The 24,304-nt window shown below is 46.8% G+C and overlaps 1 protein-coding gene across 5 annotated transcripts in view; it reads left to right on the forward strand.

Annotated features, from left to right (window-relative positions):
• LARS2 (leucyl-tRNA synthetase 2, mitochondrial) overlaps positions 1 to 24,304 on the forward strand; it is a 176,734-nt gene that overhangs the window by 73,635 nt on the left and 78,795 nt on the right. For all 5 annotated transcript variants that reach the window (XR_006199811.1, XM_042929069.1, XM_042929070.1 and 2 more), the window contains one exon: positions 8,511 to 8,654. Coding sequence is in view for 4 of the 5 variants with exons in the window: in XM_042929069.1 (XP_042785003.1) it covers positions 8,511 to 8,654 (144 nt within the window). In the remaining variant the exon portion in view is untranslated. The remainder of the gene's footprint in view (positions 1 to 8,510; positions 8,655 to 24,304) is intronic.

Consider the following 24,304-nt stretch of genomic DNA (forward strand, 5'->3'; position numbering starts at 1 on the left):
CCCCCGCCCTGCTCACACTCTATCTCTCTCCTCCTCTCTCTCAAAAATACATAAACACTAGGGCCCCTGGGTGGCTCAGTGGTTGACGCCTCCGACCTCAGCTCAGGCCGTTGTCTCGCGGTTTGTGGGTTCGAGCCCCGCATCAGGCTCTGTGCTGACAGCTCAGAGTCTGGAGCCTGCTTTGGATTTTGTGTCTCCCTTTTTCTCTGTTCCTCCCCTGCTTGCACTCTGTCTTTCTCTCAAAAATAAAGATTTTTAAAAATTAAAAAAATAATAATAAACATTAAAAAAAAAAAAAAAAAGAATGGAGGCCCGATAAAAGGGATTTGGGAAGTAGTTCCTGGGGGCTTCACAAGGCTGCACGTTCTGTGCATCCAGGACCCCGGGGGCCCTGCATGTGGCCCACCCCTGGGCCGACCACCTGTGGATAGGCTGAGCCTGAGCCCTGCAGGTCTGTGGGTGGGCTGGCTTGTGGTCCTGGGAAGAAATGCGAATGGGTTCTCCCAGCTGATGCCTCTTCCATTTCAGATCTTATTTCCTTTGGTGCTTCTGCTCTCCCCCCAAGACTTCCACTGGGGGGGAAATTGGTTTTGCATTTCGCCTGTATTTGCCTTTCATTCAACACCGGGGTTTTACGATAATGTGTAAGCCTCTTAGGAGCACATCTCCCTCGTTGCATTTTGTAACCTAGAGCCTGAGAGATGCCAGGCCCTGTGGGAAATGTTGATAAGAAAATAAAGTCCTGTTTGTTTTTGCAGTCTGTGGTACTGTTTGCTTCTCCTGTCTCCTTGGAGGTTTGCTGGGGGCCGGAGGCAGAAGTGCTGCATGAAGGGCTTTTTTTCTTTTTTCTGTTTTTTAAGTTAAAAAAAAAAATTAAGTTTATTTATTTTGAGAGAGAGAGAGAGTGAGAGGGAGCAGGGGAGGGGCAGAGAGAGAGAGGAGAGAGAGAATCCCCAGCAGGCTCTGCGCTGTCAGCATAGAGCCCGATGCGGGGCTTGAACTCATGAACCATGAGATCATGACCTGAACAGAAACCTAGAGTCAGATGCTTAACTGACTGAGCCACCCAGGTGCCCCGGGCTTTTTTCCTTTGTTCTCTATACAGTTTTAGCTGTGCATCTTTTGCGGGTTGGGGGCGGTTCATGAAAGACTTGTCTATGTTCCTAAACAATACTTGGTCTTTTTTTTTTTTTTTTTTTTTTTTGTCTTTTATTTTAAGTGGTACCCTTCTCTCTAGCCCCTAATACAGGAAATAATAGCTATGATGCTCATCCTTACTTTATCAGCCTAAAGTTTTTAGGTCTAAGGCAGTTTTGTCCTCTATTTTGTCTTTCTATATTTATGGCTTCAAGATTTTTCCGGACCCCGAAATGAGAGGGACAAATCATTCCGTACAGATCTTTCCCATTCCGCCTCCACGCTGTGCAGGCTTAAGCTTTTCAACCGGACGCCCTACGTTTCAGTTGTAAAAGCACAGCCCACAGATGGGTTAGTCTGTCCTCCACTCCTAATTTTTAGACATATCTCTGGATCAGTCACGGTCATGGTGGGAAGTAGGGAATACACTGGAAAGCAGTTATTGAAGAAAATGTAATAAAGAGACTGTTTTTGTGTAGAGTTTAGGGGAACCAGCAAGGGGTGATCAAACACCTGACATGGGCGCCAGAGGGAAGCCTTTGCCACCCCAGGCTGAGGGGGCCGACACTAGGACTGGAAGAACAGTAGCAGAGGCCTCTGTGATAGAGGGTGTGGCCTTTGGTACCATTAGAGGAGGCCTGACTGCGAAGTCGCCCGGGGGCACCTCCCACTGGTTGAGCACAGCGGGAGGGCAAGGGTCCAAGTTAATGCCGGCTGCAGAGGTCAACTTTCTGGGGTGCAGACCACGGTGGAAAGAGGATTTGGAGGGGGAAACGGACAATGCTCAGCATCATCTCGTCTTAGAATTGCTTAGTAAAATTTTATTTCTTTCAGAAATTTTTGAGGGTCCCCCCCCCCCCCCCCCCCCCGGGTGGCCCAGTCGGTTAAGCGGCCGACTTCGGCTCAGGTCATGATCTCACGGTTCCTGAGTTCGAGCCCTGCGTCCAGCTCTGTGCTGACAGCTCAGAGCCTGGAGCCTGCTTTGGATTCTGTGTCTCCCTCTCTGTCTGCCCCTCCCTTGCTCATGCTCTCTCTCTCTCTCAAAGATAAATAAACATTAAAAAAAATTAAAATAAAAAGTTTTTTGAAAACAATGTGTATCAAGTCAGGGTATTTCAGTGCCCAGACACATCTCCCCGTATTCATTGCCTTCTTTGTATTATGGTTTACCTTAATGTCATAAAGGAGTGAACTTTGACGTCAGAGGGATTTATTGTAAATGACGATAGGAACTAATTAGAAGTCTGGAGAGAAGGCTCATAGTGGCTAAGACTGCAGCTTCAGAGTGAGCCAGACACGTGTATGGGCATAGATCTTGGAATATTGTTACCTTTCGGGGGCAGATACTGACTTGGGAGAAGGCACCACGGAATCTTCTGGGATGCTGGGAATGTTCTTTATCTTGATAATGAGTGGTGGTAACAATTTGTTGAGTTGTACGCTTCAGATTTGTCCACACTGCTCTCTGTATGTCCTGCTTGAACGTAAACAGGAGTTTTTAAAAGTTGCAAAAAAGTTTTACGGTTTTGAGAGACCTGAGTTCCTGCCCTTTCTCTGTCACTGACTGTGTGACCTCAGGCAAGTTATTTAATCTCTCTGTTCCTCAATTTCCTCCTCTGCAATCTGGGGGGAATAATATTCTTACCTCCACTGGCTGGTCTATGAACTCCCAAGTGTAGATAGTGTGCTTCATGAGGGGCAGGTTTTCTACTAACACCGCAAAGGTCTCTCGCCCAGTGAGTGGCATTGGATAGTAATTCTTGCTGCGAGTAAAAATAGTAAAGATAATATTCTTACCTCCAAATGTGGTTGTGCAGGATTGGAAGAGCCAACCTTAGTTTGGCCCTTAAGCACAGCATCTAGCATATGGCAATCAGTCAGTAAACGTTAGCTGTTTCTATTCAAATAAATATATTTGTTTCCCCTAAAACAACCTGATTCTACGAAGTTCCAGGTACCATGTTTTTTTCTTTTCCTGTGTTTCTTAAAATTTCCAATCACATAGGTTCATCTTTTGGCACAAGAAGATACCAAACTTGATTAGACAGATGCTCACAGGCTTCCTCCCAAACCTGTTTTTTTTTTTTTTTTTTTTAAAGATATATTTTGGGGGGCACCTGGGTGGCTCAGTCGGTTAAGCGTCTGACTTCGGCTCAGGTCATGATCTCACGGTTCGTGGGTTCGAGCCCCACGTTAGGTCCTGTGCTGACAGCTCAGAGCCTGGAGCCTGCTTCGGATTCTGTGTCTCCCTCTCTCTCTCTGCCCCTCTCCCACTCACAGTCTCTTTCTCTCTCAAAAATAAACATTAAAAGATAATAAAATAATAAAAAGGATACTGTTTTTAAATTTCAATTTTAGTTAACATACAGTGCAGTTTTGGTTTCAGGAGTGGAATTCCGTGATTCATCACTTACATACAACACCCAGTGCTCATCACAAGTATCCTCCTTAATACCCATCACCCATGTAGCCCGTCTCCCACCCACCTTCTTCCATCAACCCTCAGTTTGTTCTCTGTTGTTAAGAGTCTCTTGGGGTTTGTTTCCCTCTTTCCTCTTCCTTTTCCCTTCGCATATATTCATCTGTTTTGTTTCTTAAATTCTGCACGAGTGAAATCATAACGGTATTTGTATTTCTGTGACTGACTTATTTCACTTAGCATAATACATTCTGGCTTCATCTACATCACTGCAGGTGGCAAAATTTCATTCTTTTTTGATAGCTGAGTAATATTCCATTATATACCACATTATTATATACCACATCTTCTTGATCCATTCATCAGTTGGTGGACATTTGGACTCTCTCCATAGTTTGGCTATTGTTGACAATGCTGCTATAAATATTGGGGTGCATGTACCCTTTTGTATCGGTATTTTTGTATCCTTTGGGTAAACACCTAATAGTGCAACTGCTGGGTCATAGGCTAGTTCTATTTTCAGTTTCTTGAGGAACCTCCATACTGTTCTCCAGAGTGGCTGCACCAGTTTGCATTCCCACCAATAGTGCAGGAGGGTTCCCTTTTCTCCTCATCCTCACCAACACCTGTTGTTTCTTGTGTTGTTAATTTTGGCTATTCTGATAAGTGTGAGGTGGCATCTCACCGTGGTTTCGATTTGTATTTCCCTGATGGTGAGTGATGTTGAGCATCTTTTCATGTGTCTGTTGGCCATCTGGATGTCTTCTTTGGCAGAGTGTCTATTCATGTCTTCTGCCCACTTCTTAAACTGGGTTATTTGTTTTTTGCGTGTTGAGTTTGATAAGTTCTTCATAGATTTTGGATACTCACCCTGTATCATGTTGTTTGCAAATATCTTCTCCCATCCCGTAGGCTGCCTTTTAGTTTTGTTGATTGTTTCCTTTGCTGTGCAGACGTTTTTTATCTTAATGAAGTCCCAAGAGTTCATGTTTGCTTTTGTTTCCATTGCCTTCAGCAACGTGTCTAGTAAGAAGTTGCTGTGGCTGAGGTCAAAGAGGTTTTTGCCTGCTTTTTCCTCTAGGATTTTGATGGTTTCCTGTCTCACATTTAAGTCTGTCATCCATTTTGAGTTTATTTTTGTGTATGGTATAAGAAAGTGGCCCGGTTTCATTCTTCTGTATGTCGCTGTCCAGTTTTTCCAACACCATTTGTTGAAGCGACTGTCTTTTTTTCCATTGGATAGTCTTTCCTGCTTTGTCAAAGATTAGTTGGCCATATAGTTGTGGGTCCATTTCTGGATTTTCTCTTCTGTTCCATTGATCTATGTGTCTGTTTTTATGCCAGTACCATACTGTCTTTATGACTGCAACTTTGTAATATAGCTTGGAATCCGGAATCATGATGCCTCCAGTTTTGTTTTTCTTTTTCAGGATTGCTTTGGCTATTCAGGGTCTTTTGTGGTTCCATACAAATTTTAGGATTGTTTGTTCTAGCTCTGTGAAAAAGTCTGGTGGTATTTTGATAGGGATCGCATTAAATACGTAGATTGCTTTGGGTAGTAATAATTTTGACAATGCTTGTTCTTCTAATCCATGAGCATGGAATGCTTTTCCACTTCTTTGTATCCTCTTTAATTTCTTTCATAAGGGTTCTATAGTTTTCAGAGTACACATCTTTTACTTCTTTGGTTAGGTTTATTCCTGGGTATCTTACCGTTTTTGGTGCAGTTGCAAATGGGATTGATTCCTTGATTTCTTTTTCTGCTGCTTCGTTATTGGTATATAGAAATGCAACCGATTTCTGCACATTGATTTTATATCCTGCAACTTTGCTGAATTCATGTATTATTCTAGCAGTGTTTTGGTGGAGTCCTCTGGGTTTTCTACACGGAGTATCATGTTGTTTGCAAATAGTGAGAGTTTGACTTCTTCTTTTCCAATTTGGATGCCTTTTATTTCTTTTTGTTGTCTGATTGCTGAGGTTAAGATTTTCAGTACTATGTTAAATAGTAATGGTGAGAGTGGACATCCTTGGTCCCGGTCCTAACTGTAGGGGAAAGGCTCTCAGTTTTTCCCATTGAGGATGATATTAGCTATGGGTCTTTCTTATATGGCCTTTATCATGTTGAGGTGTGTTCCATCTATCCCTACTTTGTTGAGGTTTTAATCGAGAATGGATGTTGTATGGGGCACCTGGGTGGCTCAGTTGGTTAAGCATCTGACTTTAGCTCAGGTTATGATCTCATAGTTTGTGGGTTCAAGCCCCACGTCGGACTCTGTGCTGACAACTCAGAGCCTAGAGCCCGCTTTGGATTCTGTGTCTCCCTCTCTCTCTGCCCCACCCTCCCACTCATGCCCTATCTCTGTCTCTCAAAAATAAGTAAACATTAAAAAAATTAAAAAAAAAAAAGAAAGAATGGATGCTGTATTTTGTCAAATGCTCTTTCTGCATCTATTGACGGGATCGTATGGTTCTTGTCTTTTGTTTTATTAATGTGGTGTATCATGTTGATTGATTTGTGAATATTGAATAAGCCCTACAGCCCAGGAATAAATCCCACTTGATCATGGTGAATAATTCTTTTAATGTACTGTTGAATTCGATTTGCTAGTATTTTATTGAGAATTTTTACAACCATATTCCTCAGGGATATTGACCTGTAATTCTCCTTTTTTGTGGGGTCTTTGGTTTTGGAATCAAGGCTTTGTAGAATGAGTTTGGTAGTTTTCCTTCTATTTGAGAAAAATAGGTATTAACTCTTCTTTAAATGTCTGGTAGAATTCCCCTGGGAAGCCATCTGGCCCAGGTCTCTTGTTTGTTGGGAGATTTGTGATTACTGATTCAGTTTCTTTGATGGTTATGGGTCTGTTCAAATTTTTTATTTCTTCCTGTTTCAGTTATGGTAGTTTGTGACTTTCTAGCAATTTGTCTGTTTCTTCCAGATTGCCCAGTTTGTTGGCATATAATTTTTCATAGTATTCTCTTACAGTTGTTTGTATTTCTGTGGTGTTGGTTGTGATGTCTCCTCTTTCATTCATGATTTTGTCTATTTGGGTCCTTTCTATTTTCGAGAAGTCTGACTAGAGGTTCATCAATTTGTTAATTCAAAGAACCAGCTCTTAGTTTCATTGATCTGTTCTACTGTTTTTTGTTGTTGTTGTTGTTGTTGTTTCAGTATCATTTGTTTCTGCTCTAATCTTTATTATTTCCCTTCTTCTGCTGGCTTTAGGCTTTATTTGCTTTATTTGTTCCTTTTCTAGCTCCTTTAGGTGTAAGGTTAGGTTATTTGGGACCTTTCTTGCTTCTTGAGATGTACCTGAATTGCAATATACTTCCCTCTTAGGACTGCCTTTGCTGCATCCCAAAGGGTTTGGACTGTCGTGTTTTCATTTTCATTTGCTTCCATGTATTTTTTTATTTCTTCTTTAATTTCTTGGTTAACCCATTTATTCTTCAGTAGGATGTTCTTTAACTTCCATGTATTTGAGAACTTTTCAAATTTTTTCTTGTGGTTGACTTCAAGTTTCATAGCAATATGATCTGAAAACATGCATGGTATAATCTTGATCTTTTTTGTACCTGTTGAGGGTTTAATTTGTGACCCAGTATGTGGTCTGTTCTGGAGAATGTTCCATGTGTGCTCAAAAAGAATATGTTTTCACGGGGTGCCTGGGTGGCTCAGTCAGTTGAGTGCCCAACTCTTGATTTTGGCTCAGGTCATGATCTTACCATCTATGGGATCGAGCCCTGCATTGAGCTCTGTGCTAACAGTGCGGAGCCTGCTTGGGATTCTCTCCCTCTCTCTCTTTCTGCCCCTCCCCCCTCAAAATAAATAAATAAGCAGTTAGAAAAAAAAGAATGTTTATTCTGCTGCTTCAGGATGAAATGTTCTGAATATATCTAAGTCCATTTGGTTCAGTGTGTCATTCAAAGTCATTGTTTCCTTATTGATTTTCCGCTTCAATGATCTGTCCATGCTGTAAGTGGGATGTTAAATCCCTCCGCTATTATTATCAATTCTTTATGTTTGTTATTTTTTTTTAATGTTTATTTTTGAGAGAGAGAGAGAGCAGGGGAGGGGCAGAGAGAGAGAGGGAAACAGAGGATGTAAGCAGGCTCTGTGCTGTCAGCTCTGTGGGGCTCTGTGCCTCTGAGAGAGGCTCTCACCACGCTTTTGCCAGCTTGTGTGAGGAAAGCGGCCGCAGGACCGCACAGCGGTTCAGTTTACGTCAAAACAGCAGAAAGCCAGAACCCCTGCTTACTACCCGAAACAGCCTCAGTTCCCCACTCCTGTGCCGAGACGCAGCATGGCATGTTGGTGCCACCCATCCCTCTTGTGACCAGGGGACCCTCAGACCTTGCTGTCACTCCTAACATTCCTCCCGCTTTGCTACGCGAGCTCCTTTAAGCCAGGCACTTCCCCCACTGTAACGGACTTCTGAAAGTTAGAATTTTGTGTTCTGCTGCTTAAAATACTTTGCAGTAGCCTCCGTAACCAGGCTTCCTCCCTGCTGCCACACTTGTAGCTTTGTCTCCCCCGGATCAACTCTCCATACGCCGTGCTTTCCACAAGGTGGTCGCTTTTTTACTCGCAGACTGGCAGTTTTTGTTCTCTCAGACCTCTGCTTGATTCTCGGGTGTTCAGAACGATTCGCTCACCATCTCGCTGCATCTGAGGGACGAGACACGCTTAGGTTCTCCCTACTCTTCTGCCGCCTCAACTCCCAGGCTCCGGAGCCTGTTCCACCACCAAGAGGTGGTTCATACGCTCTTCCTTGTTACAGGTTGCTAGGGGTTTCCTTGCCAAGCAGTACTCCAAGGAGATGCCCTCAAGCCTCAGAGCAGAGATACAGAGATACCGCACTTACGGATCTTCTCACATGTAAGAAGCTGAAGATGACCCTCTTCAGGATGCTCACCAGATTTTACCATTTTGTTTTATGGGTTATAACAGGCCTTGGTCAACTGGGACCCAGTGGATCAAACGGTGCTTGCCAACGAGCAGGTGGATGAGCATGGCTGTTCGTGGCGTTCTGGAGCAAAGGTGGAACAGAAGTACCTCAGACAGTGGTTTATTAAGACAACTGCTTATGCAAAGGTGAGTGTCAGCCTGGAGGTGCCCCAGTTAGTGCCGCGTGTGTTGGGAGGCAATGCCAAGGTCTTCCGGGTATTACAGGGACTCGCTGTTGAGGATGAACTCTGGCAAGGGCTCTTAGAGCCACAGGTGTGGCACATGAGACTCAGGACCGCTCATTTAGAGGGTGATGGATTTGAGTGTTTTAGGGGTACTTCCAGAATGGCCCCGGGAGGTCATCGTTGGCTGTTATTTGCTGACCTTTCAACACTCAATCATTGTGTTGCCGTACAGGCCAAAAAACATATGACTTTATTTGCAATTGTAAAGCGAGAAAGGAAAAAAAAAAAAAGGCATCTTCATTGGTATAGTACTAGTAAAACCTCCAGATAGAATGACATTTCAGAGGGTCCAGAGAAGACAGTCTAAAAGGCATGAGGAGGTGGTCTCCAGGAAGCAAAGCCGGAGTGAAAATTCACTAAGCCGGGAGCCAAAGCTCCGATTTTAACTCTTGTGTCCCTGATTAACAGTATAAACTGGTGTGAGTCGGGAGGCTCCGTTTTCTCATCATTAGAAGGAGACGGTGGGACCAAGTGGTCTCTAAAGTGCCTTTTGGCTTTTCATGCGGTCGGGGATTCAAGGCAAAGCCAGCCATTGAAAGAGGGAGACCGCTTATTAAATCACCACTAGCCTGAGCAGAAGGACCCGTTCTGGGTGTGCCAGAATCACTCCGTGCAAGATCCCCTCCAAGGTTACCAAGTTTCGGGATATGGGATTGAGGGATCGCTCCCGGAAACTCCAGAAACAAGTGACTAGAGCATATCAGGGATGTTTCCCGTGGCAGTTAGATCATCTCCATACTTTTCAGCTTAAGACTGGACATAAACAGGCTTTAAAAAGTTAAAGACATCATGAGACGGATAGTTCTGTCCATCCGTAGCAGCCCGTGAGGTGCTCTGTCGGAGACAGGGTAGTGGGCCGAAATGGACTTTGGGTCAGATCCAATACTGTACTTCCTTTTTTTTTTAAGTTTATTTATTTTGAGGAGGGGAGGGGCAGACAGAGAGAGGGAGAGAGAGAATCCCAAGCAGGCTCCGTGCTGTCAGCACAGAGCCCGATGCGGAGCTCAGTCCCCCGAACCGAGGTCGTGACCTGAGCTGAAATCAAGCGTCGGATGCTTAACCCACTGAACCATCCAGGCGCTCCCCCCCCGCCCCCCCGCAATACTGTACTCCTTATATGCAAAGAAAGCACAAAGTTAAAAATAACCCCCGATCACTGCAAAACTTGGCTGAATTAGAACTTCAGTACACCAACTCACAATACCAGTGCCATATGGATATATGACCTCCAGTTTTCTCACTCAAAAGACATGTCTCAAATGAGGCAGTTTTCCCATTATAATTAATCCGGAATGTAGCGGAGAATAGCATATGGATTTGGAAAACTACCCATTAGAACTTGTTAACACAGTGCCTTGCTCCTTTTAAGCACACAGGAATATTGAGAGACAGAAAAACAAAGCTGAGGACCTTGCTTTGTATAACATCCCAGGCCGTGGGAGCCCCTGTCTACTCCACTGTGTTACTGGGAGGGCAGCCAGGTCACCCCAAGCTGACTCTGTACTAGGCATTGTGGGAAGGCCATCTAATTAGCTCTTTTTTTTTTTTTTTGACCATTGCCTCCAGTTGAAAATGTTATAATCTCACTGAGGAACATTATTCTTGAACTCATCAGCTGTGAGTTTTCAACTGTTTAGCGGAAATTGTTAGTTACCATGGTGATTCACCTGGTTCTCGCTGAACTCCTGCACAGGTTTATTGAAAAAGCTGTCTTTGGAGGTCAGCACTTCGTTTTCCCTGAAAATCGGGAGACCAGGGTGTGGTGTGAGAGTGGTGCGGGGGAGCAGAAACCTGTGTTCACCGCAGGGCCTCTGCTGAGGGCTGCATGTGCACAAAGCAGGACTCTATGAGGCCTAGTAGAAAATGGTGATAACAAGATTGAGAGGAGACCAGAGATACGAGCAGACTGCTCGGTGCTCAGAGATCTTGGGGTTATGGCCCAGCCAGCAGTATGGAGTTGAGAGCCCCAAAAGGCCATATGTGAGAAGTAGGGATGACCCCCTAGAGCCAAAAACAAAATCAGCATAGACTCGACTTAATAAAAAATAAAAGTAAGCCTGACAGTTTCAAAAGGAACTCTCAGAACAAAACTCAACACCTTTAGAGGAGACCATATGATCTCGACTCCCAGTATGGTTGGTTTTTTACTTGTGTGTCCAACATATAATAATAATTAAAAAAAAAAAAAAAAAAAGTACTAGCCTTGCAAAGAATCAGGAAAGTGTGGCTCATAATCAAGAAAGAAAAAGGGGAGTGGAGAGGGGGCAGCCCAGTAGAAATAGATTCAGAGATGACCCAGATGTTGGAATTAGGAGAGAAAGCCAGAGACATCTGTTATATAAATGGTCTGGGACTTAAAGGAAAAGATGGTCATAATGAGGGAACAGATGGTGAATCTCAGAAGAGAAATGGAAACTATTTAAAAAAAAAAAAAAAAAGAACTGGAAATCTAGAACAGAAAAGCACAATATCTGAAACAGAAAGTCACTGGGCTCCAGAGGGATGAGTAAGGGTTAAAGCAAAGCCATAAAGCTGGAGGGGAGCTCTTTCAAAGGGAACATTATGCGTGGTGGCCCCAAAGTAGAAATGTATCTGATGACGTTGAGAAGCTGGAGGAACGACAGTATTACCGGAACAGAGAGCCAGGAGGAAAGACTAACTAGGGCTGGAGAAGCTGGAGAGGGTTAGGGGCCAGATCAGGCGTGTCCTTTTAGGTCTTAAGGAGTTTGGACTTCATCATGGAGGCCATGGGAAACCATGGAAGGACTCTAAGAAAGGCAATGGCACGGTCAAATTTGTGGTTTTTATAAATTCACTGTGGAAAGGGCAGTGTGGATGCAGGCAGGCCTGCTAAGAGGCTATGACAATAGTCCAGGTGTGTATGACTTAGGCTATAGGTGGGAGTAGTGGAGGGAGATGGGTAGGTTAGAAAAATACTCAGATGGTGAAATTTGCAGCACTTCATCGCCTATTGGATGACAATGTGTAGGAGCTGGTGTCATTAGGCAGGACCCTGAGCCGGACACAAAGCAGATGACTGAGCTACTGACTGCGGTAGGGAGTCTGGAAGAGACGTAGTCCCGACCCTTTGAGTCGGAGTGGCCCTGAGACTGTTGAGTGGAGATGTACCTATACATCTATATAGGTACCTTATATAAGCATCCGACTCTTGATTTTGGCTCAGGTCATGACCTCACGGTTCGTGGGTTCGAGTCCTGCATCAGTCTCTGCACTAACAGTGTGCTCTCTCTCTCTCAAAAATAAACTTAAAAAAAAAAAAAAAGAAAGAAAGAAACTTTAAGGATCAAATGATATGACATCTACCTTAAAACCTGGTATGATAGAAATAGCGTTGAATCAGTAAGGAGATCATGCTATATAGATTAAGGATGAGGTCTCAGATCAACTGGTAATGCTTTTAGCTGCAAGTAACTGAAAACCTGAGCTATGGGTGTCTTAAGCAGATGGGAGTTGATTTTTCCCATATAAAAAGGCCCAAGGTGCTGGGACTGAACCAGGATAGGGCTCTGAGTTGGCATCTTGGGGCTTCTCTCAGCCTTTTCCTTCCTGCCTTATCACCTCTTGGTGGCAAGATGGCTGCTGCAGCTCCAGATATCACATTTCCATGCAAGACAGAAGCAGAAGGGGGGCAGTGTGACTGTTTCTGTTACCTGGAAAGCAAGAACTTTCCCACAACTCCCCCAACAAAATCCCACTGAGGTTCTGTTAGCCCCAGTTATGTGGGTACTCCCCAGCTTCAACGGAAGCTAAGGAAAGCAGGTTCAGTCTTTTTAGCTTCTTTGGTCAAGCTGCCTGAGGGAAGGGGATGGCCAGCGGGTGCTGGGATGGTCAGTCAGCTGTGCCTGACATTGTCTTCTTCAGAATTTTGTATGTGTGACTGGTTTTGCTGTGCTGGGGGCTGCCTCTGTGCCGAACGGCTGGCAGTCTGCATGGGAACGTGGCTGTGAAGGGGCCCTCCTTTCATCCATGTAACTTCCAGATTGGAAAACGATGCCTGATGCGCAAATTACTGGGAACCCCGAAATGCCGAAGTCCTTTATTAAGGCTGTTCTGTGATGTTATTGGATTTTTCTCCCCTCCTCCCCTTGCCCCTACCCGGTCTTGCTAGGACTGTTTGCTTCGTGAAATGTTGAGAAAACTGGCAGAAGGAGTTTCCAAGGCACATGAATTAGTCTGGGCAGAGCTGTGTGGGCGGTATCTCGTGGGCAGCACCGCGAGGGGAGAGCAGGGGGAGGAGGGAGGATTGCAGGCCTCCGCGCAGAAAGCAAAAGGGATTCGGGGTCTGATGGAGCGATCGCCTCGGTTCCTGCCAGCAGGGTGACAGTTGGGAGGCGAGACAAATCGAGAGCCGGCTTCCCACTGGAACTTGTCTAATAGATTTGTGGTTTTGATTTCTGCGGCTGCCTCCTGTAGCCCCCAGACGCTGCCTCCCGCAGGCCCTCGGCCGCTGGGGCACTGTTCATAGTTTCCTCTTTGGACATAATCATGCCCTGATGGTGCTTAGTCAACCACCACATCACATTGGTGGGTATATTTTCCACATTTCCAGGCGATACCTGGCAGCTGCTAGAATATGAAGAAAGTCTGTGTGCCCCCCCTCCTGTTTCCTACCTGCTTTTGCCCCCGATCTGATCGGTGCTCAGGCTTTTACCTTCCCCATCTTCCTTATCCCTCACATTGTTCCTTTAAGCGTCGGTGTGCCTGTCATCCCCATTTTACTGACGTAGAAACTGAGGCTCTCACTGGTAATAAGTAATGGCCCTGGGATTCAAATTCGGGTGCTTGAGCTCTCAACCGGCAGTCTGCTCCCCTCCTCAGGGAGCGTGAATTCATTTGTTCTTTCCCCCGATGTTACTGAGCGCCTGGCCAGACCTGGGCTAGGTGCTAGCAGGGGGCGTGGAGGCCAGTGTGGGAGACAGTCTGAGACTGAACCGGCACGGCTCCCTGGGATCACTGTGCCGACGCAGGAGAGCACATCGGGGCCAGGAGGAGGAGCCCCAGGTTGGCCCTGTGCTCCGAGAGGTGAGGGAGGGCGGGACAAAATGTCTGTTGGGGAACATTTGATCGCCTTCCCGACGGGCAGGAAACTTCACGTCTCACAAGTATCTCCAAGTAGAATTTCTGCTGGCGAGAAGCGGCTGAGCAACGATGAGCCTGATTCCATGAGCCGTCGTGAAATCAGGGGAAGTGGGAGGGACTGGCCCCACCTCCCTGCCCCCTTGTGCCCCTCCTCCCCCGATTTCACCTGTGAGCTTGCGGGTAAAGGTGGAGGTGCCTTTGCCAGAACGCACTGTTTGCGTTTGAGCCTGCAGAGAGTAAAAATATGGGGTCGGAGAGGCAAGGGGGGTGAAGGAAGGGGGGGTGGGGTTTACAACAGGAACTTTGCGGGGAGCGGGGAGCAGACCCGAGCAGAAAGACCGCCCCAGAGAGGAGCCGAGGTGCAAAGCTCCAGTCTCCAGCACGTGCCCCTGGGTGCTTAAGGGTCCCCTGCCCTCTGGAATGGGGACCCTTGGGCACCCTTGTTCCAGTCCTGAGGGCTTGAGATGCTTGTGAAAGCACTTGACTGTCTTCCGGAAACCGGGCCTGGTGCCTGGCTTTCTGCCCTCAGATCCGCCGTCAGCCCCAGAACAGAGGCTGGCTCACAGGTGACGCCAGAAGATGCCTCTCCGTGACACCAGCCAAGTCACCCCCATGCTGCTCTGCCCCGGGAGCTCTGCAAAGGGGCTGGTCGGTGGGGTTTGGGACCTGGGCCGCACCCCGCTCCCTGCCCCCGAGAGGGACCCTCGGCACCAGGGCCGCCTCCTGTATGTGCGGCCTGGGCCTTCGCGGCACGGGTGTAGACGCAGATTAGAGGCTGGCTGCAGAGGCGAAGTTTCCGGGAACCAGGAGGAACAAGTGAGAAAGATCTAATGAGCCGTCAGCTTCTCTGCGAGGCCGTTGGGATAAAAAGCTGAGAGGACACCAGCCGGGGCCACACTGAACGATGATGCTGGGGTTTATATACCGCCAGGGTTTTCTCTGAAGAGCCCCGTGGCTTTCAAGCTATTATTGGGTCATCCCACCATGCTCCTCTGTGTTCAGCCAGGCCTGAGCGTGGCCTATGCGTCCACCTCAAAAAAATGTTTTATCAGCTGCTAAGTGGTGGGTAGGAGTGTCTGAGCCGTGCAGGCTCTGGGCCCCGGAGCCTGGACAGCAGCACCCAGGACACCCTGAGCGCCAGCTTCCTGCTGGAGTTCTCCCCCAGACCCCGGCTGTCTCTTCTGGAAACCGCAGGCTCGGCTCTCGTCCCCAGGATCTGGCTTTGACACCCTGTCTCACAAAACCAATTCGTTGTTAAATCTGCTCCTTCTTACGTAACATCTCTTACTTCTCTCTGTTCTCTGTATTCCACGCCTCTCCGGGATCTTTCCTCTCCTAAGCTGTAAGGTGAACTCAAGTCCCCACCTTCCATGCTGTCCCGTCCGCACTCCGATCGTCGGCCTTCTTACAGGGAAAGCCACCCCCTGCGTCCCTCAGAAGTACTTCTGGGGATGGTGGTGGGCAGGGCTCGGGGGAGGTGGGGGAACAGAGGCAAAAGGAAGGCAGACGACTAGAGGCTGACAGTTCCCCAGCGGTCCCCGGGCAAGCCTCATGCTGTCTGGAGTGGATCGGGAGACTTGTGTCCCCACCACAGCCACAGCCAGGGGTGACAGTGAGACTTCCGGGGGGTGGGGTGGCTGGTTGGTTCTGTACAGGCCTTGGAGGGAACTTGTGCTTGGAAGGTTCACCGGAGTCGGTGCAGCGCAGGGCCCCGGCTCAGATTCGCGAAGCCACAGTGTTTCTGGATCGTGCCGGGATGACACTGGCAATTAGACTTCCTCCTAAACGCAGGGCCTTCGTGTTCACCCCGAGAAGGCCCCCCGCCAGCGGCCGGTCACATCTGTATGTGCTCTCCATTAGCCCAGTACCCTGTGAGCTCCCATTTCCCTGGCCCTGGGGCCTCGCGCCCATCCTGTGTCCCTCCCATCCGGGACTTGAGGACACCCCTGCCTGCACAGCGTCTCCAAAGCACTTGTGAAGCAGACACAGGCTTCCGGTTGGCACGCACGGTCGGCAAGCCAGAAGCTTCTGTGTTTGTGTGGTTTTTTGGGTTTTGTTTCTAAGATAGAAGGAATGACTGCAAAGGGAGAATGAGAGAAATAATACCGTTGACCCTCGGACAAGGTGGCTCGAGGGTCAGCGCCCCTGACCCCTCCCCCATGCAGTTGAAAATTCACAGGTGACTTTGGAGTCCCTAAAAACTTTACTAATAGTCTACTGTTGACCGGAGGCCTGACAGATAACATAGTCAGTTGATGGACACATATTTTGTATGTTGTCTGTGTTATATACAGTTGTCTTACAATAAAGTAAGCCAGAGAAGAGAGAATGTTAAGGAAGAAAAGAAAATCACAGGGAAGAGAAAATACGTTTTATGGTGCTGGGCTGTATGGACCAGTGCAGTTCAAACCCGTGTTCAGGGGTCAGCTGTAATATACTTCTTAGATTATATTGACAATGAAAGAAATTGTAAATCTGATTTGGAAAAAATGAAGGCAGAACTGAACATGATGTATTGCCCTTAAACCCTGAGTGGGCTTTCTGTGCTCCTGGCCAGGTGCTTTTGGGGGGGTAAAGACCTCCTTCCTTCTTGAAGTATTAGCCAGGACCCCGTGGGACTAAAGAGATTTATTAGCACCTCATTGTGGGGGGGTCCCTGGGTGTGCCAGGGAGGGCTGGGGAGTTCACTGATCAACTCAGGGAGACATTTGGATTTTAAAGCTAGAAGAAACTTGAGCAAACAGTGCGCAGGTCCCCCACATTTAGCCCACGGTCTCCCATGCTTTTTAAATCCCTGCCCTAATCTGAAAAACAAAAATGCCAACAAAAAGCCCTCATGCTTTTGAAATTACAAAATCAATATGATACCTAGAGACAAATGAAAGGGATCAGGCGTTGCTTTCTCTCAAGCACTGTACATCCCGTCCTCCTCCCGCTCCCCCAGGGGACTCGTGGCCAGCTCGAGGTGTCCTGGAAAATTACAGACCCGGCCCGTTCCTCATTTTATAACTGAGGCCCCCAAGCCCAAGAAAGCCAGGGCCCAACTTGAGCCTCCCGTGACCCGGGTCTGCCTGCTCTCCGCCAGCTCTTAAGTGAGGCGTTTCCAAGCACCCCTTAGAGAAGGAGGGCATGTGTTGCGGGAAAGCTGGCCATGAGCACAGTAGGAACTGTAATGGGGACAGGGAGAGGGCACAGATGGCCAGGCGACGGAAAGTGCCGTGGTCGGCGGTTTTCTGGTTTGTTCTTGCTGGCATTGGCTTGCTGGCCTCTGAGCTGAAGCTGTGTCTTTTTTGTCACCATCTCTGTCTGCTCCAACGTCCTGTCCGTCCACTGGACCTTCTGAGCCCAGCCGCTGGGAGAACAGGGACACTGATCCGTGACTGCTGCGCTCTGAAGGAAGCAGGCGTTGGCAGCCACATCTGTGGTCATATGGTATTGTTGTGTTAGTCAAAAGAAGGGTCCCTCTTATAGAAGGAGACGGTTTTCCACAGTATCCTTCCGTTTCTCTCTGTATCTTGTCTACTATTCCAGGGTGGCTAATTTTGAGTGTCAGCTTGGCTCGAAATGAAGATTTAATCCTGTCGACAGCTGTAAGAAGTTGCGAACTCTGATAAATTGCAAACTCTCCTAGTTCAAAAAGAGTTTACTAATGGCATGATCTTAACTGTGTGAAACGTATACGGGAGCCCCCACACCCGCACTACGTTTTTTCCAGCCATCACGGCATTGGCACTACGTTTTATGTTCTGCTAACAAAGAAAAATGGTGTCAGAGGCACCTCTGGTTGTAAGATATGTCCCACCTGCAGAGTTTGTGGGGGAAAATGAGCTTCTTTGAATTAGTGGAAGAGAGGGTATAAGTGGATTGGAAAGATATGGAATAAAATATTAATAGTGACCCTCCCTGGGTGTTTATATTGATTGTGGGAAACTGATATTTTTCTTCATCCGTCTCCATATTTTCCATAATGACTGTTATCGTTTTGGTAGTCAGAAAACAGAACAGCCTGAGAGCAGGGTTATGTCAGCATTTATTTACATATCTTCTGTAGACCTCAGTGCCTTGGAAGGGATGGTCTTATCTTCCTGCAAGTTTTTAATTTATAGGCAGGCTTCCAGCTTGAAGGTAATTTAATGGAATATTCCCTGGGACCGCTGTCCCCATTTTTTTCCCCCCTTATTAGACCAGTTAAAAGCTTTCAGTCTTGCTCCCAAGACTCTGCCTTCCCGGAACAAAACCGCCTTTTCAGGCAAGGGTATCCCAGGGCCGCAGATTGGGCCGAGTACGCTGCGATGTCTCCCTGCTTGCTCCCCGTCCCGTGGGGCACAAGGCAGCCTCTCTTTTGGCCCCTCGACCCAGGGGCCGTGAGGTCACCTGAGTGGCTCTGGGAATTGGAAGCAGCCTCGTCCATACAGGTGACTGTCATTGGGGGAGTTTGTCCTCCGTCGTCTGCATTCTTAGGGGCGTGGTGGTGACATTTCAGAACCCGTAGTTACCAACCCATGAAATTTCGTGGGATTAGAACTACTCCGCTGTCCGAAAAGTGCATTGCTTGGGCCTGAAGCTGGGGGGAAAAAGACAGCTAGGTGTGGCCTGAGTTAACGTGAGGATACCTGGATAAGAAGAGACTAGCCAAATTGGTGGCCGCCACACCAGCTGATTTCCTTCCCCACGTCCTTTCCCACGTGGCCGTCTCTGGTGATTGTACCCGGAAGGCGCTTCCTTCTTTCCAGCCACTTGGAGGCTGTTTGACAGCACTTGGGGTGTCCCTCCTTCACTTGGCTCTGAGATGCACACGCGACGTATGCGTGGGCTGCTTGGGGCCTCTTTTCCTTCGACCCCTGCAGTCCCAGGTATGCACACCTTGTTGGCAAGTCACTTACCATCAGCAGGATGTCTTGCTCAGAAATGATCGTTTCCCTTCTGGGTTAGCAACACCTTCGCTGGAATTGAGATTCCTGGACAGCAACACTGTTTTACCACGACAAATGGATCTTGCTAGAAATACAGATCACATTTCAGAAGAGAGGTTATAAAGTACAGCTATCAGAGGGAGGTGAACAAGGTAAATATTATGCCAAATGAGCTTTTTATGGATTGATATTTTAAATGTTGATTTATTTGAGAGAAAGAGTGTGAGCGGGGGACGGGGAGAGGGACGCCCACGTGGCTTGATCCCACAAAAGGTGAGACCATGACCTAAGCTAAAATCAAGAGTCAGACGTAACCAATTGAGCCCCCAAGGCGCCCCCAAATGAACTTTCAATGTAGAAATCCTCGTGTGCGACCTCATGCCAGAGTCAAAGCAGGAGAGGGGGGCTAGGCTGTGGGACCGTTTATTCCTCTAGAATATTCTAGAGGGGACATCTAGATTTTTTATGAACACCCTACTGCCTTCAGAATCTATTTTCCTTTATTACAACTCATATATGCTGTGTCTTTGGAGGGACTACTTTGAAATGATTTCAGAAAAAGAATAAGGAAATCTTGGCAACAAGATTAAGTTTTAGAAAAAAATAAATACAAATTATAATTCAAACATAATTGCTATTCAGGTCCCACTGATTTAGAAGTAGGCTGTGTTAAGACTTTTAAAAAGTGTCTGTTTTAATTAAATCTTATTATTAAATCTTTCTCTTTCTTTCTCCCTCAAATCTGTGTCCAGCTCTCAGGGCTCTGGTTTCTGAACTCCCTCTTAGTAGCTAATAAATGCACTTTATTTCTCATTCTGCCTAAACTTTTTTTTTTACAAAGGTTTTATAAAGTGTATCATGTTTTTATTAAAAAAAAATTTTTTTTATTATTACGTGTATTTGTTTTGAGAGAGAGAGAGAGAGACAGAGCATGAGCAGAGAGAGAGGGAGACACAGAATCCGAAGCAGGCTCCAGGCTCCGAGCTGTCAGCGCAGATTCTGACGTGGGGCTCGAACTCAGGAACTGAAATCATGACCTGAGCCGAAGTCAGACGCTCAACTGACTGAGCCACCCAGGCGCCCCTAGTGTATCATGTTTTTAAAACAGTTTCTTCTGGGGGCGCCTGGGTGGCGCAGTCCGTTAAGCGTCCGACTTCAGCCAGGTCACGATCTCGCGGTCCGTGAGTTCGAGCCCCGCGTCAGGCTCTGGGCTGATGGCTCGCAGCCTGGAGCCTGTTTCCGATTCTGTGTCTCCCTCTCTCTCTGCCCCTCCCCCGTTCATGCTCTGTCTCTCTCTGTCCCAAAAATAAAAAAAACAAAAACAAAACAAAAAAAAAAAACAGTTTCTTCTGGAATTCTTATTTCTGGTCCCATCGCACCTTGTGCTTAATGCTTTGGCTCATGTACTGTCCTCTCTTGGGAAGTGTGGGTTTATTCCCAGCATTATTTCTGCTGCTTTGCAGAAGGAGTCCGATCAGACATGTCATATTTAATTCTCTTATCATCCCCAGCCCCTTCAGTTTAAGCTTTGCCTTTCTTATTTCTGATGGTGCTTCGTATCCTCGAAGCTTTTTTGATTGGATGTGCAGGTCAGCCCATCTCTTGTTGGTTCACATTAAGTCCGGATCCTATTCAGATTCACTAATGCACAGTCGTGTTTCAGCTTCTCAAAGCATCTTCATTCCGATGGTGTACCTATGGGGGGACGGTGGCTGTACATTCAGACCATCCTGGTGGAAATGATCATAAGGGCCCTTTGCAAACAACAGTGCTTATATGTATACTATGTAATAACCACAGGGAAATGTTACCATTTGACTTCAGGTGAGTATTAGTACAGTCATTGTTGATAAAAACTGAATGAGAAGCTCCTTCATGTGGTTAATTTCTAGGTTTTGCAGCTGGAAGAAGCTGCCTTTTGTTTAATGAAATAAAGATACCTGAGATGTGCCTGGGTAGCTCAGTCGGTTAAGCGGCCGACTTCAGCTCAGGTCACGATCTCACGGTTTGTGGGTTCAAGCCCCGCGTCGGGCTCTGTGCTGACAGCTCGGAGCCTGGAGCCTGCTTCAGATTCTGGCTCTGCCCCTGCCCCGTGCGTGCTCTTTCTCTCAAAAATAAAAATAAACATTAAAAAAATAAAAATAAAATAAAGATACCTGAAAAGAGTATAGGGGTCCCAGAATGATATCTGGATAATTCATTATTTTGGGTGTGCCATTGACTTAGTTGAATGAGCCATATTTTTTTGCATTTATTAATGGGAGTTGAATAAATTAATGGTTGCCAAACTGTGCCAAAGCCTTGGTATTGATGGAGAGGGCTCGGAGGAGAGAGCAGGGCATCTCCTGGAATGGTTCAGCCTTCGGCTCTTACATATATATCAGGTTTCCTCTGATTTCATTGGAAAGATGATATTGGGGCACCTGGGTGGCTCAGTCAGTTAAGCGTCTGACTTTTGGTTTGAGCTCAGGTCATGATCTCACAGTTTGTGGGTTCGAGCCCTGTGTCAGGCTCCACACTGGCAGTGCAGAGCCTGCATGGGCTTCTCTCCCTGCCCCTCCCTCACTCACTCCGTCTCTCTCTCAAAATAAATAAACTTAAAAAAAAAAAAAGTGATTTCACAGCACTTTTAAGAAGAGTCTCAAAACCTGCTAGTTCCCTAGGTTTGGGATTCTGTGAACCTGTGAGATTTCTACAAATTGGGGTTGGCCAAGGTGGGGAAGGGAGGCACTGCCAGCTGTTTGCCAGATGTAAGGACCAGACACGAGATAAGATGAAGTCCAGCTACTGCCACCGTAATTGCCCCCAAAAGAAGGAAGGGTACATAAACTCAACAAAAAACCCCAGAGAAACAAAAATAGCCCTTCGGATTGAACAGCAGCATACTATAAAACACTCCCCACATTGTCCCTGGTCTGGTGGAGATGGGGGCGGGGGGCAGGATGAAGGAGAGGTCCTTGGGGGTCGTTGGGCTGCGTTCTCTAAATCCCCTTTCATCAAAAATCAGTGACGTGTAACGCGCTTGTTTTCCAACGGGAACCAAACGGGGTCTGCTGGGTTGTTCTCAAGATGTTGATTTCATTTGGTTTATTTTTAAAATTTCTTCTGGTTTTTAAAAATATTCATAGATTTGGTAAGGTGTTAAGCAGGCGCCCTCCCCCCCCCATAATTAGCATATGAAAACATTCATATTTCATTCTATTCAAACCTTTTGTCCTCACTGAGATTCGAATATTTCAAGCAAAGCACCTCTTCCAAAAGTATCTCAGCCTTGACAATTCAATCTAGAAGAAAAACACGATGAAAGGACTTACATCCTAGTGACTCAGTAAATGCAGAGGAAGGCTGAGTGTCACGTGCAGTCACCACTGGAACCTGTCCACTCAGAATTTTCCATGGCAGGAAGGAATAGAATGGGATACGGACCCGATCTTCAAATCATGTAACGTAGGTTTTACCACATGGAAAGACACCAGCTCCCATGAGACCACAGGTGGCTTTGCTTGGAAGTTAAATGGAATTTATTGATTATTGGAGAGGAAAAGCCGTGGGTCGTTTTCAGAGTTTATCATGCACTGGTTACGTGCTTGCAGGCATTTAAGAACCCCCTAAATTGTTGCATAAATTAGAAAGCTTTCTAGAACATGCAGTTTCACCAGAAGATTGATTGCTAATTTATTAATATATTGTTTTATAATATGTGATTACTGTATTCAAAATTTTATACTTTTGTTACAGTGATGTGTCAAGACAGTACAGTATCAGCTAGTAGAGATACCTATGGAGATATTGAAACTTTTTAAATGCACTGGTATTAGTTAGGAAACACAGTTGCAAACAACCTGAAGTTACTCTGGTTAATTTCAGCCACAAAGGAATTGATCAGAAGAGGATCAGATTACTCACCTTTGGGTGGGAAGGCTGGAGACCCCGGCTTTGGCAGGAATCAGGGAGAAAAAGGGCAGGGCTGAGATTGTGCCCAGGAAAGGTCTGACCCCTATCAGTCCCAGAATCTCCGGTCTCTCACTTCTAGTGCCCCTGTGCCTCTGGGTCCCCCCACAGTGTTCCAAGACTGTGATAGGTTACAATCAATGTTTAGCTTGCACAGAGGGGGAGAGTGGGACTGGAAAAGCTTCCACAGTTGGTGGCACTCACAATCTCAGATCGTCCCCAAGAAAGAAGAGCCTGTGGGTGCTGGGCAGCTAATGCAATAGAAATTCACTGTGCCACTGGGGAGAACAGTTGAGGAAGAGGCTTCGTAGTTAAATGAGGGCCGAGTAATGTACTAAGGACCAGAATTTTTGTCCTGGCTGCAGTTAGCTAAGTGAGGATGGGCAGATTGCTAAGCCTCTGGAGGCCTCTGTGTCCTCATCTGTACAGAGAGGGAATTTTAGTGACATCCTCGGCCCTATGACCCTATAACCAGAGACTTCTTTCCAGCAGTAAAATTTAAAAAATAAATGAGATAATAAAAGCAGGCAGAGTCGTAATAGGCATCTCTTCAAAGTTAGAAGATGGTAAGTGGACACTATGTGAAACCCGGACACGGGAGAGCTGAATTTAAGTGCGTTGATGGCCAGGTGGTCATTCCACAGCAGGTGTGGGAAGGGACGGACTTGCGGGGTGACCCAGGGAAGATCCTGGGGACTTGTGTCCTCATCTGCGAGGTAGAGATACTACCACCGGACCTGCGCTGTTGTGAAGAGGGAATTCGGCATCGATCGTACAAATGCCCGGCCCGTGGGAGGCTACTTGGAGGTTACTCCCCCCTGCCTGGTGGCCGGGGGCCTGGCCCTGCAGTGCTGCTCGCCCGCCTCTCCCTCCAGTGGAGGGAGTGACGTGGGAATTTAACGAGCACCTGTCCAGCACAAGGCACAGTCCTGGGCTCTGGGCCCGGCCATGCGGGGGTTGTAAAGAAAGCCCAGGGAGTCTGAAGTTGAGTCACGGGGCTTACAGGCCGACGTTCCCCTGTGCCCTGCCCTCCGGGAGCCTCCTGGCGGTTACAGCTGCCACTTCTGCAGTGCCAGACTTAGTAACTTGTTGCTTTGCTGTCGCGTTTTCATTGCAACATGAAACGCAGATCACCATATAAAACAAGTGTATAGCTTCTCTATTTATTTTAAAGCAGCCTCCTTTGGAGGTCAAGATGATGAATTTTGCCAGCACCCCAAAGACCTCCATACGCCCCTTCCCAATAATAAATGTCCTTCTCTGCCTCCCAAGTAGCCACTGCCCTGACTTTTAGGATAGGCACTTCCTCGCCGTTTTCCCTAGTTGTGTCATCCACGTGTGCCTCCCTGTACTCTGTGGTTTATTCTTACCCTCCCTTTAAAAAAAATGTGTTTAAATAAAAAACATTGTTTTCAGTTTATTTATTTATTTTGAGAGAGACAGAGACAGCACGAGGGGGAGATGGGCGAAGAGAGAGGGAGAAAGAGAATCCCAAGTAGGCTCTGAGCTGTCAGCACAGAGCCTGATGTGGGGCTCCATCCCATGAGCCATGAGATCATGACTTGAGCCGAAACCAAGAGTCAGATGC

Source organism: Panthera leo, chromosome A2, assembly GCF_018350215.1.
Source record: "Panthera leo isolate Ple1 chromosome A2, P.leo_Ple1_pat1.1, whole genome shotgun sequence".
NCBI classification, from domain to species: Eukaryota; Metazoa; Chordata; class Mammalia; order Carnivora; family Felidae; genus Panthera; species Panthera leo.